The sequence below is a fragment of the Lupinus angustifolius genome, chromosome LG08, assembly GCF_001865875.1.
Source record: "Lupinus angustifolius cultivar Tanjil chromosome LG08, LupAngTanjil_v1.0, whole genome shotgun sequence".
Taxonomy (NCBI): Eukaryota; Viridiplantae; Streptophyta; class Magnoliopsida; order Fabales; family Fabaceae; genus Lupinus; species Lupinus angustifolius.
In genome coordinates, this window is record NC_032016.1 from 4323323 (window position 1) to 4340355 (window position 17033).

Here is a 17033-nt window from a genome sequence, read left to right on the forward strand (position 1 = left end):
TAATTTTCCCAACATAGCAGTGTTAGTAGTTCTAGCCATGCGCAAACCAAGCCCGCCCATGCATTTAGGACGAGCCACTTTAGTCCAACTCACTAGGGAGAAACTGTTACCGTTGCTATTCTTGCCCCAGAGAAAGGAACGAACCATGGAATCAATAGAGTCACAAATACCCACAGGAAGCAATAGATTTTTCATGGTGTAAGTAGGGATTGTAGCTAGAATAGAGGAAGCCAAAGTCAGAAGACCGGGTTTGTTAAGGAGCTTACTCTTCCAGCCGGCCAAAGTCAGAAGATCCTAACAAATTTGTCGCATTTGGCTCGACTAATATTCCTCAAAATCATAGCCTTGGACTTCTCAAGATTAATTTTCAAGCCGGAGGCCTTACAAAAATTATTTAAAACCTTAGTGACAAGTCTAACTTGGGTCGCATTGGCTTGAACGAAAAGAAGACAATCATCAGCAAAAAATAGGTGAGATATAGAAAGACCCCGTCTAGAAATAGCGATGGGTTTCCAAATACCATTTTGCACCTTGTCATTAATAAGAACAACAAGCTTCTCAATGCAAAGAACAAACAAATAAGGAGAAAGATAATCCCCTTGTCTAAGCCCTCTATTGGGGTTAAAGCTTTCCAATCTATTACCAATCCAAATAATGGACAAAGAGGAAACAGTGACACAGTTCATAATTAAGTCAATTGTTTTATGCGGAAAACCAAAGTCCCTAAGAGTCAAGTGAAGAAATTCCTAATTAATGCAATCATAAGCTTTCTCAAGATCAATTTTGAAGACTAGGCTTCCCTGCTCCCCCTTCTTATTATGCATATGATGGATAACTTCTTGGGCAATAATAACATTATCAGTTGTTCCCCTTCCAAGGATAAAGCTGCTCTGCAAAGGCCCAATTAAGCCATCTAGAAAGGGTCTCAATCTATTGACCAGGACTTTTGTGATCAGTTTAAAGATGACATTGCAAAGACTTATTGGCCTGAAATCCCTAAGTCTGGTGGGAGGATCGACTTTAGGGATTAGAACAATCAAAGTTTCCGCCAGATTAGCATCAAACATCCCCGTAGATCCAAGAGAATTCTAGTAAGATTTGAAGAAAATAGGTTGAAACCCATCTGGACCAGGAGATTTATAAGAACCCATAGATCCAAGAACAATTTGGACCTCCACAATAGAAATTGGTTTAAGCAAGGAGACACAAGCATCATTACCAAGCCGAGGCAGATGGGTAGAGTTGAGGGAATTAGGATTACAAGCATTAGTATATGAGAACAAACCCTTGAAATAACATGTAGCTTATCTCTTCAAAACTTCGTCATCATCACACCAAATATCATTAATGCAGAGACCACCCACGTGATTTCTACGGCGCCGAGTAACTGTCTGGGTGTGGAAAAACTTAGTATTGCAGTCACGGTATTTAACCCACTTCTCCCTAGATTTTTGGTAGCAAAGCATCTCCTCTCTCTGCAGCACCTCATTAAGATCACGAGATAAGATTTTTTCCAATCTTAAGAGGCTGGAATTAGCAAAGTTCTCTATCTCTCTTTGGACACCAAGAAGACAAGCCTGAATGAGTCTCTTTTGTTTGAAGACATTGCCAAAAACCCGCTTGTTGAATTTTAACGATTCAAATCTCAAAGCATCCAACTTCGCCATAAAACAATGGCTACCAGAGTTCCAAGAGTTATTGACCAAGTTAAAATAGTTCGGGTGGCTCATCCAGGCAACTTCAAACCGGAAAGGGCGACATCCCTTGTCCCGATTTGAGCGACCACAATGGAGAAGAATCAGATTATGGTCAGAGTATACACAACATAAGTCCTCTACCACCGCATCACTGGAGCAAATACGCCAATCAGTATCACCCAGTCTATGGTCCAAATGTTTAAAAACCTGTCTCCCACCCCAGAAATTCTGGACCCAGGTGAACTCCCTCCAATAGCACCAAGGTCAAGAAGGTTGCACCTGGAAATAAAGTCAGTAAAAACAGCAGAACGAGCAGTGGAGAAATTACCTCCCTTAACTTCTGAGGGCATAAGTATGTCATTGAAGTCCCCAATAAGGAGCCAATGGGCATAAATGGAACTCCTAAGCTGAATAAGGTGATCCTAAAGTAAAATCCGAGTAGAGGGAGTTGGGCTAGCATAAACAGCAGAAAGGATCCAACCTTGTCACCCAAAGCAACTCTGACCGTGACAACCTAGTGGTGCTGGGAGACTATACTGAAAGAGAAACTACAATTGGTTGATAAGAGCCAAATTCCACCTGAATGCCCTCTAGCTTCTTGAATAGCAATTGGAGAGTACCCGAGCTTACTCCAAAATGTTTTAACCCGATCAAAGGGGATGTGGGTTTCATAGATAGCAAAAACACTAGGGTGGTGTCTAGAAATCATCTCCCGTAAAAACCTCTTAGCATCCTTGCTGGCAGGCCCCTGATATTGCAGAATTCATGAGCATTTTTTAGAAGATAATAATAATTTTGTACTCGATTCCAGTCAGTTGACGATTTTTTGTGCACAATTTTGAAATTTAGGGACTAAATATCATATCATACTAGGTTTAGATGGTATTTTTTATCTATTCCCTAAAATAGCACCTCTATAATATTATCAATATTAACATGTCTATAATTTGACCTATTACTCGCAATAAACTTTTGCAAGACAAGCTACACAATCTATGCAAAAAGAAAATAGATAACTTCTTATAAATATTTAATTAATCTAAATTAATAAGAGAAAAATGTGTATATCAATATGTAAGAATTTCTACCCCGTATATATTATCATTAATTTTTAATTATCATTAACTAGTAAAAAATATAAATAAATAATGATTGAGTAATTATATATCAATCTTTATAATATTAGTAGATAAAAATTATCTATACGGTTTATTAACTCACCAATATAAGTTGATAGATAGTGGTAGACAATAAAATCTGAGTCGGAGAATTGCAGAAAAACAGTGGCACTTTTTCAATGAGTCAGAATCTGAATATGAAACGCAAGTTACCAAGCTTTTATCCTTATCGTAACATAAGCCCAAAAAAAGCTACTTGGCGCGAAACACGACACGCAAAGAAAGGGACAAAGGAATTAAGACATAATTAGGGTTTGAACTTCGAACTCGTTCCATTTTCTTTTTCGCTTATTTTTTTCAACACATTTCTTGATTGATTCTCTATTACTTACCATTCCGTTTGATCGACGGTTATTGCTTTGATTTTTATCAGTCACCTGAAAATGGAAGATAAAGTGATTACCAAACGGAAGCGGAAGAAGAACGTTCCAGAGAAATTGAGCGAGCAAGAGAAAGAAGCGAGAATCGAAGTGCTCCAGAACGAGTTGAATGCATTGTTTGATTACTATAAAGAGGTGAAGAACGAGAAAGTTGAAGTTGAGCTGAACGAGTGCGGTTCGATGAATGCGGTAATTGCGGTTCTGATTGAGGAAAGCGAGTTTCCGTTCTCGATGCTCATAGACGAGGTTTGCGAGAAGTTGAAGAATGGAGATAGCGGGGTTGTGCCGGTGGAGCGTGTGACGCACGCGTCGGTGAAGAATAGCGTGTTGTCTTTAGGGCAGAGGGTTGTGTACGGCGTGGTGAATGAAGATGCTGATATACTTGAGGATCATGCTGAATCGTGCCTTTGGTGTTGGGAGGTAAAGAACCCCCTTGTTTATTGATATTACTTAGTTACTTATTTGGGAGATGCTAACTAAAGAAAGAAATTTTGTATTGGGAAATGAGATTTTCAATAATCAGTACATTAAAAGTTTAAAATTGGGATTTTCGTTCAAGTTTCTGTTTGTTGGCCGATTACTTAACCGTAAGGGCACTGCTTAGCCCGCAATTGCGGAAAATTGAGGGATGTTAAATTGTGGTCATGTTATGCTTACCGCCCTGGTTGTGGACTCCACTTTAATACTCTAGAATGACCCGACTTAGTTTTAGTCATGTCGTGTTGGGTCTGAGCTCTATGTCTTGCTTGTACGCTGCAGCTGGATGTGGTGACTCTCCTCATGCTGCAGTGGAGACAGGGTGGTCACATGTAAAGATACCCCGACACTCAAGTTAGTGGGTTGAGGGAGACAGTGTGGGTTTGACTTCCATTGCAATAGGATATTACGAAAGAAAGTTGGTCATAGATTATCAATTAAGACTAGAGTGGCTAATAGGTATGGGCTAAGAATTTGTTGGCAATATGTCTATGCTGGTTCAAATCCAACTCAGCCAAATAATTTGCTGATCTACCATGAAATGATATATTCCATTGGTAGTTTTTGGAATGTCTAGTGTGCTCTGATTTGAAGAATGAAAGTATCATACATCCCTAGCGCTATTTATTTGTTTTCATGTTATTGTATTTGTATTCTACAGACAAATTCGACTTACTAATAATACACGTGAGAGCAATTAATGACTGATTTATCAGTTAGAGAATCCATGGGGTTTTAGTGATATTTATAGATGGGATGTGTAGGCCTATTGATCATGCATGCAATTGGATGGTAGGAGATAATGATCCTTCTATCCCTACTCAGCAAGTCAGCAACTTGTGCTGCCAAGGTAGGGGCTGTATGTGCTGGATCAGGTATGGTGTCAGTCTGTCAGACAGGGTTACTTGATATGGCAGGCCTTTGGTGGTACAGGCCGTGAGGCTGGCTCTGTGCAGGGTCGGCCCACTAGGCTGAGGGGCCCCAAGTATTTGTCCTTGAACATGCCACATCAGTGTGTTAATTTTGATGTTAAATTGTATTTATTCAAATTTATTTAATAGGTTTCATTTTCATTCTCTTATTTCTGCCATTCATTTTTATTTTTAAGTTTTCACAATTTATGTGTCGTACAATCTTGTAATGTTGATGTCTTCTCATTATTATGCATAAATTTTTAACATTTGTTCACTTACTCTCGTTTGCTTTTGCTGGATTAATGAGCAACTTGCTGAATTGGCATGCAGACGAGGGATGTTAAGTTGATACCAGAATCTGTTAGGGGATGGTTCATTGTACGGCGTATTTGCCGGGGAAGGATACATGAGAGAATCATGGCTGTCTCTGGTACTATATGTCCTTGCTCACTTATCTGGTTATGGTTATCCATCAAACTCAAAATAAATAAATTTTTCTTTGAGAGCATGCTAAAATGCTTGCTCTTATTTCTTACTGTTTCTGGCATGGCGATCTGAATTATATTTACTCTAATTTACATGCATTGTCTACCTGGACACTTTTGAATTAGAATATTATCCATTTCTCAAAATTGATACAGTTGTAAGTGGTTAATTTAGATCATTCGTTAGTCACCATCTCAGCATGGAAACAAACTTTTCACTTGCGAAGGTAAGACTGTGTACATCTACCCTGCGCACTAGGTGGGAGCCTCGTTTGTCGGGCTGTCATTCTTTTAAAAATCACCATCACAATTTTTAAGAACCGAGCAGAGTATTTTGAAATAAGATTTTCATTAAAACAAAACAAAAGATATAACATCAATTTTGGAGGATAAGAAATCCTCTTTTAGGCAAAGAGCAAAATACGAGGTAACATTTTTATTCTTATTCCCTCACCATACCTGTTGGGGAAATCCCCTAAAAGAAACTATGTGCTTTTACTCCATGGATTCTTATTCCCTCACCATACCTGTTGGGGAAATCCCCTAAAAGAAACTATGTGCTTTTACTCCATGGATTCCAAATGCCAAATTTATCCCAAATCAGTTGTTGTGCCAAGAGACCTGCTTAAAGGTAAGAGAGTTATGCTCCAAATTGTAGTGTAGATCACATTGCCACAAAAACAGCATCTTTACTTATACCAAAACTGTGAAAGCTAATCATAAAAAAATTGTCCAAATTCACCAAAAAGGCTGAACAAAGAATTCCCAAGAGAAACAGTCGCAAAGCATTGTAAGAGCTGTTAGGAACTGATCCTGATCAGGCACCACACAAGTTTTCTGTATCTTTGAAATATGTAATATTGAAAGTATCAGTCTCTTTGTAAATTGTAATTACTTTTCTTTATAACTCATAAAGTCTGTTAATTTTTTCAGTGATATTGTGAATTAAGTTTTTTTTAATCGTCATTTCAGAAGTGGTTCTATAATTGATAGTTTTATAAAATGGGCACATTGCATCTTTATTGCATAGTGTCGCTTTGTGAATTTTATTTTGACAAGTTTAGAGACATAAGTACTTTTCTTGTGTATAGAGTATTTATTAAGCTTTGGCCCCTTTTCAGAAATGTTAACATCACTTAGGAAGCCAGAGAGTGAACAGAATTACAATAATGGCTTGTTAAAGGCATCAGCAAAGCTTGGAAAAACATATAGTGAGGCAGAGATCCGCTTGTTAGTGGCTGGCATTTTGCAGAAAAATAGCGTTGACATGTACATAATCAGAGTTTGTAACGTGTTTGATTGTGATTTCACACCTAATTTGCTTTATTTGACTCTTCTAATTTCTTATGTAAGTATAGGACTATGATAAAAGCAAAACGAGAAGAGAAGTTGCTGCTTAAACAGTTGGACAGAAATAGAAGAGAAGTTGAGAAAGAGAATGACAATTTGCAAAATGAACTGCATAGGGAAACATTGCTAAGTGTAAGTGTTGTTTCGTCCTGTTATGTGGTGTTCGTAACTGAAAGTTCTCTTGTTCATTGATGTTTCCCTAATTGGAATTGGCCTCCCAAAGTCATGTTTATATATATTTTCAAGTTAAAGACTTCTTTCTATTCAAGGTATGAATGATAATATGGTTAGACAAATGGCTTCCATATGGGGTAGAGTACATGGTCTTTTTATGGAGGTTTCCTTTATAGACATGGGGAGTGGTCAGTTAGCTTTTCTCCACTGTTTTTTTCCCTCGTTTCCTTTGTTGATATATATTCCATTTATTTTTGTTATGGAGGATCCCTGGTAATCCTCTCTTAATCTATTGATTTCCTTCATTTATTGAAAGGGCTGTTCTTTCTACCACCTGCACAATTATTTCAGGAAAGGGATTTGAAATTGTTGGAAGGTGAGGCAAGTAAAGATGAGAAATGTCATGAAAAAGATAGCTGTAAGAAGAAGCAGAAAAAAGAGGAAACTGAGAAGGATCAGCGACGTCGAGAGAAAGAAGAATCTGATTTGAAGAAGAAACGTTCTTTACAAAAGCAAATTTCAATCATGGAGCGTTTTCTTAAAAGAGGCAAAGGTACTCACTTATTTCTGAACAACCAATTCTCGTCTAACTCAGATGCATGTGATTCATCAATCAGAAAGAGTGAAAATGTGTGTGAGGCGGCTACACTATCAATGGATTCTACACTTGCATCAAGTTTTGACATTACTTTTGAGGATATTCGCAAGTGAGTTTCTTTTTATAATTCCGTTTAATCTTCGCTATGTTGTTGTCATATCTCAGGAAAATTTGTCTTGTTTTTGCAGGTCACACTTTTCTTTATGGCACTCTTTGGGTCAATCAATTCGCTCAAACAGAAAACAGCGATGGGGCTTACGTTGGAAACCTAAGTCTGAACTTTTTAACGAACTTAAGCTGGCATCTACTATAGGAGTATCTCATTATGGTGACTTGGCCATGGAGAAGCATATAAATGGATTGGGAGAACATAGTTATGATATCAGCCCATCCCAAACAAATGCAGATAGTTCACATTCCAAGAAGTTTTTTCAGGGGAAACAGTTATTGCAGTTTGACAATAGTCCCAGACCTGCCTTTTATGGTATTTGGCCCAAGAAAAGGTTATTTCCTGCTTCATAAGTGGATGGGAGTTTTACTATCCTATTTTGTACCCATTCCAAAATAGAAGCTAACTTCAAAACTTCAATGAAATCATATTTATGCCTTCTATTTCCCATACCAATTGGATTAAACAACTTTAACCCCATGAATTGTGAAGTGATTTTGGATCTCATATTTCACTTTGATCAAAACTTGAAGAATACCTTCTTCAAGTTTGCGATCACATAATTTTTGTTTTATCTCCTAATCTAATTTAGTCATTTAGGCATGATGTTGACTTATTTAGTTGGTTTTAATTCTTCGTCCTTAAGGTCTCACCTTTTAATGTTTGAGCTGTATGAAATTGCGTCAGGTAACAAAGTACTTAGCTTTGTCATCATAATTGCTTCTGTAACTAATAGAAGCATGGAAGTGCCAGTGGTTTATGTTGACCAAGTGTTTGCCTAGTTTTGTTTGTCTGTCTCTGCTGCACATGCTTGTATGAATGTTTCAAGTCCTATTTGACATTAGATGTACATGCCTCATCTATAAAAAATGCTAACTATATACCTTGATTTCTGTGAGTGTGTGTTGATTTTGAAGTTGGTTGTTTATTGCAACATGTATCTCCAGTCAAGTTGTTGGACCACACCATCCTTTTAGGAAGGATCCAAGCTTGGATTATGATGTCAACAGTGATGAGGAATGGGAAGAGGTGATTTATATTCTCCAGTTCAATTTAAAAATATATGTAACCCCTGCTATTTTATAATTCTTCATTTTATAGGAGGATCCTGGTGAGAGCCTCTCAGATTGTGATAACAATGAAGAGGAATGTTTAGAGGACTATTCAAAATCTGATGATGAAAGTGAAGATGGATTCTTCGTACCTGATGGATATCTCTCAGAAGATGAGGTAGGGCTTTGGTATTTTATTGTCATGAAGTTACATTTAGTATTAGGATGTTTTGCATTTCAAAATTGTAGGTAGATGAATTACGTTGTGCTTTTTTTTTGTTGCATGCATGTATATTTTATCTGCTATTGCATGCCAAGGACTAGGATTTGTGCTGGAACCTAATGTTCTCAAATGTCATATCTTGAGCACTGGTACTGACTACTGGAATATATTTTTTGAAGTTGAAACTTCTAAAACTATATATTTATGTGTAGGGTGCACAGGTGGACAAATTGGAAAATGATATTGACATCGAGCAAGCCAAGAGCTCACCTGGATGTAAATATGATGTAGAGGCTGAGGAGTTCTGTGCTTTACTTCAACAGCAGAAGAATCTGAACAATTTGACAGAGCATGCTCTAAGGAAAAAGCGGCTCTTGATAATATCAAATTTGATGCATGAGCATGACAAGGAATTAGATGACAATTCAGTTTGCACTCTTAATCTGGAGCAGATGTGCTTGCAATCCTTGAGTATGCGCATAATGTCTGCTAGCTCATACATAGAAATATCCATGGATAAATTGCAAGATGAGGACCAAGAAGCCCGCCTCTCTGCTGGCAAGGGTGGTGCTCCTCCAATCTCTGACATGCATGCCCTGCTAGAATCAAATCTACCTCTCATTGTAAGTTATGCATTTGAGTTGCATTAATATCCTCATTTGGACGTGTGTGCTTTGAGAAGTTTTAAGGCTGCCATGTCATTTAATATGATAATTAAAATTTAGCAATTATAGTTACTGAGAGGAGAGGTCAGTCACAGTGTCTATTGTGTTGCCAGAGGTGGGTTGATTTGGGATGGACATTTCTGTTTCTCTTCCTCGATTGAATTTGCAGCTGATTCTATGGTGTAGCATTCAAATCTTATCAATGTATATTGATATTCCTATTTTTTTAGGTGGCTACTATTCAGAATTATTCTCAGGGCATAAATAAAGTGTTGGAGTCTTTGCAAGATAAATTCCCTTCTGCTTCAAGGTCCTTACTGAGGAATAAAGTGCACGAAGTGTCAGACTACATTGATAACCGTTGGCAGGTTTGTGAGAAGGTGGAGATTCCAGAGATTACTGCTATTGTTTATAATAAGAATAGTTAAAAGACGAGAACAGATATATTACTGAAGGACTGAAATATTATTAGACTCACTACTGAATAGGTGTTTAACTGAGAGTAGGGCTATTCCCAATTAAATCACAGTTCAACTGCTATTCTGATACCTTGACATCGATTAGGAGTTTCCATTAACTTAACCCGCATAGGCCTATCAGTAGAAAATCTGGAGTTATGACCTACATTTGGTTGATAATAAACTTGTGTGGTTAAATATGGAGTCACGGTCACATGCTTATATGTTGAGTGTTTAATGTACTGGATCTAGATGAACCACAAGCTACATATTTTAACCCAAATCTGTCTCTACTGAACAAGAAATGACTGTTTCAATGTTCAGGCAGACTATTGTTATCATCATTTGGGACAGGGTGAATTTGAAAATGCCAAATGCATCTTTCAAACTGGATCATACCTCTATGACCATGAAATTAATCATAGCCAGGAAAAGAGATCCTTATTATATCTTGCACTTTAAAGAAAGATATTTGTCATGAATGTCCTAGTTGTTCATTTTCCTCCATCAATGTGCTTTCTAGCATAGTTGAAAAAACCTGTATTGGTAGTCAAACCAGTGAATGAACCAGGTCACCGGTCTGACTGTTAGTCCAGCAGTTAAACTGTTTTGGTCAGACGAAGAGTCTTCTTAAAAATTAGTCCAAAGCATTTTAAGAGTAACCATTTCTACAAATTTATTGTCTGGAAAATTCTTAGTTAAGTGTAAAATTGTGTTTAGAGTTATAAGAAATCAAATGCTGAAATGTTAATCTGTAAAGATTACACCACAAATTTGGGAAGTGTTTTTTTAAAGCTTTTTGTGGGGTCCTCCTGATGGTCTATTTAGGAGGTCTTTCTCTGTTATACATGCAGAGAAGTTGTTAAGCCCTGCTAATTGAAAGCTTGTAGGTGTTACTTTCATCATCCTCATATGAGGATATCTTATCCTCTTCCTTTTTAGTCTTTTTTCTTCCATAGTTAATTGATTTTTTCTGTCAAGAAAACAGACCACATTTCTTCCATTTGGTCGAATAGTGTAATGAAGTGGGTCTCTCTAGCATCAGCTAGTGTGTGTCTGAACTCCTGAAGCTTTGGAGTTTGCAACTATGGTTTCCTTGATTTCTGCTTTTTGGATAGCCACATGTCCAGCTCTGGTTTCTGGTTGGTTCTTTGCAGCCCTGACCTCTGACAATGTCAAAACTTGCCAAAGAGGAACACATGGCATGGACAATAATTGGCTGCATAGGAAACTATATAACTGGATGGGTTGACAGGTCATACCAGATTATGTAGGTTTTTACAAGGTTTGACCAGTTCATTAAGAAAGCGGTCTAACTCTGATTGAACATGGCTGGTTAATTGGTTTTCCTCTTTGATTAGATTGTGTCATCTATTCCATACAACTATGTTTTCCAATGCTGATTTTTGTGTTTGGCAGCTTATATTGTTTTAATAAACATGATTATAAAAATAGGAGGATAAGATCAATTTTTTATATGTCAAGAACAGAAGCTGTTTTAATCAGCTTATCCAAACAAGAACAATATGCTTGATAAGTTCTTATTGCAACAGAGAAACTTGTGCTGACATGGACAAACTGGCTGACTGTTGAACATGTGCATCATGTTTTGTAATGATAGCCAATTAGTCATGTCCTCTTCAATACAAAAAAGTAAAAGTTTTTGACTTACAATATCCCTTTTATGTCCAGGTGAAGAAAGATGTTTTGGTTAAGCTTGGCTTGCCACATTACCCTGGTATTGACTGTCTCAAGCACCTGACTTTGAGTCTTTTGTAGTGGTTTCCATTTCTAAATCAAATGTTTGATTGAACTGGCAGAAAAGAACTGTGTGGAATCCAGAAGCATTGCTACATTTTTTCGAAAAGGTGCTTGCCGCTTGCTAATAAAATTGTGAAACTTGGTGAAATTTCTCTCATCCATGAAATCAGGTTCTGCTCATGAATGAGAGCAGGAATATTCATATAATCTTTATTCTCTTTCTGTTTTCCCCTTTCTCTTTTTTGGTATGTCCGTTTTTCTATTTTGTTTCATAATGGCTTTTCAGGTACTTTGTGGAAATGATACCATGGCACTAGATGCTAAGGTACCTGTTTGCAAGTGTCTGATTAGCATCTGACAATACTGTCTTTGCATTTCTTCAAGTTAGGACTTGACCGAAATGTATATTGTGAGTGGTAACTCTGTAGCAGAAGGCATAGGTCTATTTGCACACCATATTTAACTTCTCTTAGTTAATAACACATCACATGCTATGCTAACTAATTAATGACAAATTATAGTTTAGGATATTCTAATGGTCATGAACCTATTTTTAAATTTCGAATGAATTAATGGAAAGGATTGGTTAATAATGTCATCTATTGAACATTGCTTTAAATGTTCGCAATGTGCCAATGTCAAATATCCATGTGGTTAACACTTTTAAGTTCTTGCTATAAAAGCATGAGTTGTTCGTTGAGGTATTTTATGTCAAACCAAAATCGTTTTTACTTCTTATTTGGTTAATCATTTTTAATTATGATTGTGTTGTGATTATTTCCAAAGGTTCATTTATAACAAATAGTGTCACAATTGAAGTTTAGGATTCTAATTTAAATTCTGCAAGAATTGGAATTTGATCAAAATTTTAGATTCAAGTTTACTTAGATTTTTTTGTCTCTGGTTTTACTGCACTTTAATTTGGGGTTTTTAAGGGTTTGATTGTAACAATGTTATTCATGAAGTTTTCAAATTTCTGAATTGGATTCCTTGCTGAAGACTTTGAATTAAATGTGAATAGATTTAATGGATTTTTCATTACAATTGTTACAATGTTGTTGTTGGGTTTCCTGCCTATGTTGTCATGGGATCATTTAATCTAAATTTTCATGTCTCTAGATGAAAGAGTTCCACTACTACATTAGGCTTATTTTGTAAGCATAAAGGTATTTCATGTCAACATTGTTTGTGCCACATCTATATTAGATGGAAAGATACTTTATTGCCCAAACTTGCTCATGCCAAGGAGACAACTAGGCCTATGTACTTTAGGAATGAACCATAGCATATAAGACTCCTAGTAAAGGGGATTTGATTCTTATTATCTGGAAAACATTGACATTGTTAAGTTCAACTCATGTTGAGGCCTCAAGGTTCAATTAGTGTTCCTTCGCTTGACCAATTAGGGGCATGCAGTATACTTGGCAATATTGAAGCATATAACAATTAGGGAATGCATGACATGTTATCTAATTATAGAAAATGGAAAAGGGTAAAACTACATTGAAATAGAAGTGAGTACATGTTGGACATGTTCTAAATATCAAAAGCAAGTTCTTGCAATATGTTTACATACTTCTCTCTATGTAGAGGGGTTTTAGAGACTTTTCAGGCATTAACTATAGTATTTTACATGAGAATATATACAGGATCTGTTAACAGACAATGACATTGCAGGTGACAAAGAATCAGCACATACCTAGCAACTCAACCTTGAAAAATGGTGATTGAACATATTTTCAGAGAAGCAACTGTGGTAGTTGATATTTTGGCTAAATCAACTACTTTGAGAAGACATTGAGATTTCTTTTTGAAATATTAGAACCCTTTTATTTCTTAAGAGGGTGCTTCTTTTGGGATAAGGAGCTAAGGTTTGTACATACGGAACATCCATCCTTTCTCCAAATTCACAGATATTGTTAGTTGTTACCTGTAATTGTTGCTCTATGTTTGTATTTTGACTGTACAGATGGACATTAAGAATAGGTCAGCTAGTTGCATAAACCTTGTTATCCTTTGCGATTTATATGATGTTTTGGAATACTATCCCTTTTGAGAAAGGTATAATATATATGGTTGATAGCTGTAGTTTTTATTGTACCATTTGATGTACAAGCTATAACTTATATTGAATTTAATTTCACCTTCTTTTAGGATTTTAAAATGATGTCCATGTGGATATAGCCTCTTTAGTCTTTGCATCATGAGTTTCATTATTTGAATGTAAAATAAAAAAACGAACATAATATCACATGTTTATTTATTTATTATTTTTACAATTAACATGACATCACATGTCTATCCATTGACAGTGTAAATATGTATACATAGTTAATATATTATTCATCATTTGTTTGTATTAGTTTAAATTAATAGTCAACGATTGAGAATGAATGATAGATGATGTTGTGACATTGTAAAAATTCTTACACAGTTGATGCATATAATTTTTTGTCTTTTAAATTTTAACTTTAATTATAACTTCACATTATTAAACACTTATTTATTATCTTCTTAGTTATTTTCGGTAGCACATATGATGTCTCACAACATGTGTCAGTGATTATGATTAGTTGAAAATGTATTTAAATTAAATTTTAATAATTAATTATTTTTCTGACCAAGTATAAGCAATGACACATTGTTTTAAGACAATAGATGTTTACCCCTTCTTTTCACATCATGTTAATTTTATAAGCTAATTCTTTTTTCACTGTATCATGCAAAGCATATGCTGTTCAATTAAGTTTCCTTTGCACGGTAATTCATCCTTTTTATCTATACTTTGACCGCAGATTTTATAAACCAATTTTATCCAGTTCACTTAATCTAGTAACTAATTGTGCTTTTTTCCTTTAATTTATTTCATTTTACTATATATCCTTTGACCCTTTTATGATTATTTCCCTGCAGCCTCTAACTACTACTAGCTGGTAAAAATACTAGTTTGCTATTTGAAATTGGTATTTCATGAAAAAGTAAGTCTGCCTATGATTTTAGCAATTGTAAATCAATTTGATTAGTAGTGTTAGTGTGTTAGTTAAACTTAATGGAATGTCTCACGTGATATATTAAACACTAAGCATCTATGTTACAAATAATGTATCAGATGATGTAATTTAACTATTGATTAAAAAGGTCCAAGGTAAAATGGCAAGGTTGGCTACAAAAGAAAATTCAACACTGTTCAAGCTTTCATATGCCAAATTGATCGATCAATTGTACTTGTAAAAAACATATTGTTAGGGTTAAGGCTAAAGTTTCCCTCTTCTTTCTTAAAAGGGCTGCTCCAATTGGTGCACGAAGTTGCAATCAAGTAGGGACAGAGCTAGCATGTCCACACTGGGGCATGTGCCCCCTTTCAATATACATTTATTGTCCCGTTGTATGAATAAATTAACTTATAAAATGTAATCAAATATTAAAAACTAAACCATTTCCAAAGGCAAGTACAAAACGTTGATTTTTTTTATCTCATTTATTGTTATGGTACAATACTTTTATTATAAATATATGATTTTTTTTGCGAAGATTGAAGAATCTTTTAATTCACATTAATATTAAATATGAAGTTTTATATGTATCATTCCACAACCTAAATTTTCCGAACCTGTCACTACAATCAATGGCATTTTGTTTCCTACACGTTCGTTTGATTTCAATTTGTTAGAGGCAAGGATGATATTTCCCTGTTCATATTTTCATATTTTAATCATCTAAATTTTTTGGTTACTCGTTTATAAGTTTTGGTGGTTTTAGAAAACTAAATGATGAGGTAAATATTCATATAGCATGTATTAAATACTCGTCTTGTGGGTATGTCTAAAAATATTTATAATACCCACAAAAATACTTTATGACTGTGGGTGAATATTATTGTGGGTATGTCTAAAAATATTTATAATACCCACAAAAATACTTTATGACTGTGGGTGAATATTATTCACCTCGTAAGTAATCATGTATTTATAAATTTATTATTAATTAAATATTGTATATATTTATACTTTTTATTATTTTTATAATTATATTATATATTTTATTATTATTTTGTAATGATTTTTAGTGATTGAAATATAATAATAATTTAATATGTATATAAATTTTATTTTTTATGCAACTATTATTATATATATTGATTATTATAAAAATATATAAATTTATATATAAACTTAAAATATCATTATACACTCGTGTGTACTCGTTATGTGCATGTGTATCCACAAATAGTAGATATGAATAAGTACTACATGTGTTCGCCATGTTCTATTATGTTAGGGTGAGTATGAGCCAAGTTGAGTCGAGTAATGTTTGTCTTTTATCTGACCTTAAGTGTTGGTCATATTTTTTTTTTGAACCTCAATTTGACCCTAAACGTTAGTCAGATTTTTTTGAACCTAAACTCGACCATAGACTCAAAGTTAACCCGGTCTTAGACCGGACTAAATATAATGCAAATATAATGCATGTCTCATTTAGATAAAGTATTCTCAATATTACTTATTCTTATAGATATATAAAATTATGTATGTGCATATATTTTGTTAATAGTGTATATGTAATGTAAAATTAAAGAATTAATGATACTTTGAATCAAAAAGATATCGTTACTTATACAAATTGAAAAAACACACATACAAATATGATAAATGAGTGATCAATGAATAAGTCCGGCCATATTCGAACACACTATTGTTAGATCAAACTATGTGAGTGAATAGGGTCAAGTCCTACTCATCCCAAGTTGTCATCCTTAAAAGTGAGTTTGATTGGAATTTTGTAAAGTGAAAAGGTAATAATATATTTATTATTGATATAATATCGAGCGGTGGTAAATATTTTCTATGGTATGATTAAACATTTAAGTAGAGATCATCTCAATAGTATTTACCACCAAAAAGGAACTTATAAGGTAGTCAATTAGTTTATTTTATTAAACATGAGCTAATTATTGATATTTAGCAAAAGAGTTTACAATCGTAACTTGTGAGGTTATAAATTAGGGCTATATCGATCTATCAACTTTTGAAGATAGAACTAAGACGCTTTTGTTTAATGTTCAGTAATTCTTAGAAATCTGTCAAAGTTTTAATAAGGACTAATTAAAATTAATATTGTAAAATATTATATAAGAAAGACTACAATTTTTTAGAGGTACTCTTATAAACACATCAAATAATATATTTTAAGAAAAAAGTGACTGGAAATCTTGTGTTTTACCGTCTTTGATTCCTTTCTTGATGGTCCAACTTTGGTTGTTTGAATTTAAACTTTCGAGATGTATGTCTCATTGACTATCTTGGGCGTGTATTTTCACATTTCTTTAAATTAAAAATCGAAAAGAACAGGAAATTTTAACATTAATTATATTGTGCAAAAGTCATTGAATAAAATAGCCACCACTTTATCTTTTCATGTTATATATATATATATATTTAATGCACATCTATAT

At 34.7% G+C, this 17033-nt stretch overlaps 1 protein-coding gene across 5 annotated transcripts; it reads left to right on the top strand.

The window, feature by feature from the left end:
• On the top strand, positions 3135-13635 carry LOC109354275 (chromatin assembly factor 1 subunit FAS1-like). 5 transcript variants are annotated; one of them, XM_019596653.1, is made up of 13 exons: positions 3135-3675; positions 4977-5076; positions 6253-6400; positions 6490-6613; positions 7007-7362; positions 7442-7756; positions 8370-8451; positions 8524-8652; positions 8910-9320; positions 9593-9742; positions 11513-11558; positions 11641-11688; positions 13231-13635. In XM_019596653.1, exons 1-13 carry the CDS (start codon positions 3259-3261, stop codon positions 13248-13250), a joined length of 2346 nt encoding a protein of 781 aa, XP_019452198.1. In that variant the 5' UTR covers positions 3135-3258; the 3' UTR covers positions 13251-13635. The 5 variants fall into 5 exon arrangements, with proteins under 5 accessions (XP_019452198.1, XP_019452197.1, XP_019452196.1 ...); XM_019596652.1 differs by having other exon boundaries at positions 13259-13635; XM_019596655.1 differs by having other exon boundaries at positions 3136-3675; positions 9593-9730.

Excerpts from the sequence above, each read along its gene's own strand:
- LOC109354275 (XM_019596651.1), top strand. The coding sequence starts at position 3,259 with ATGGAAGATAAAGTGATTACCAAACGGAAGCGGAAGAAGAACGTTCCA. Across the intron at positions 5,077-6,252 it reads GAGAATCATGGCTGTCTCTG|AAATGTTAACATCACTTAGG; the intron begins GTACTATATGTC and ends GCCCCTTTTCAG. Across the intron at positions 6,614-7,006 it reads ATAGGGAAACATTGCTAAGT|GAAAGGGATTTGAAATTGTT; the intron begins GTAAGTGTTGTT and ends CAATTATTTCAG.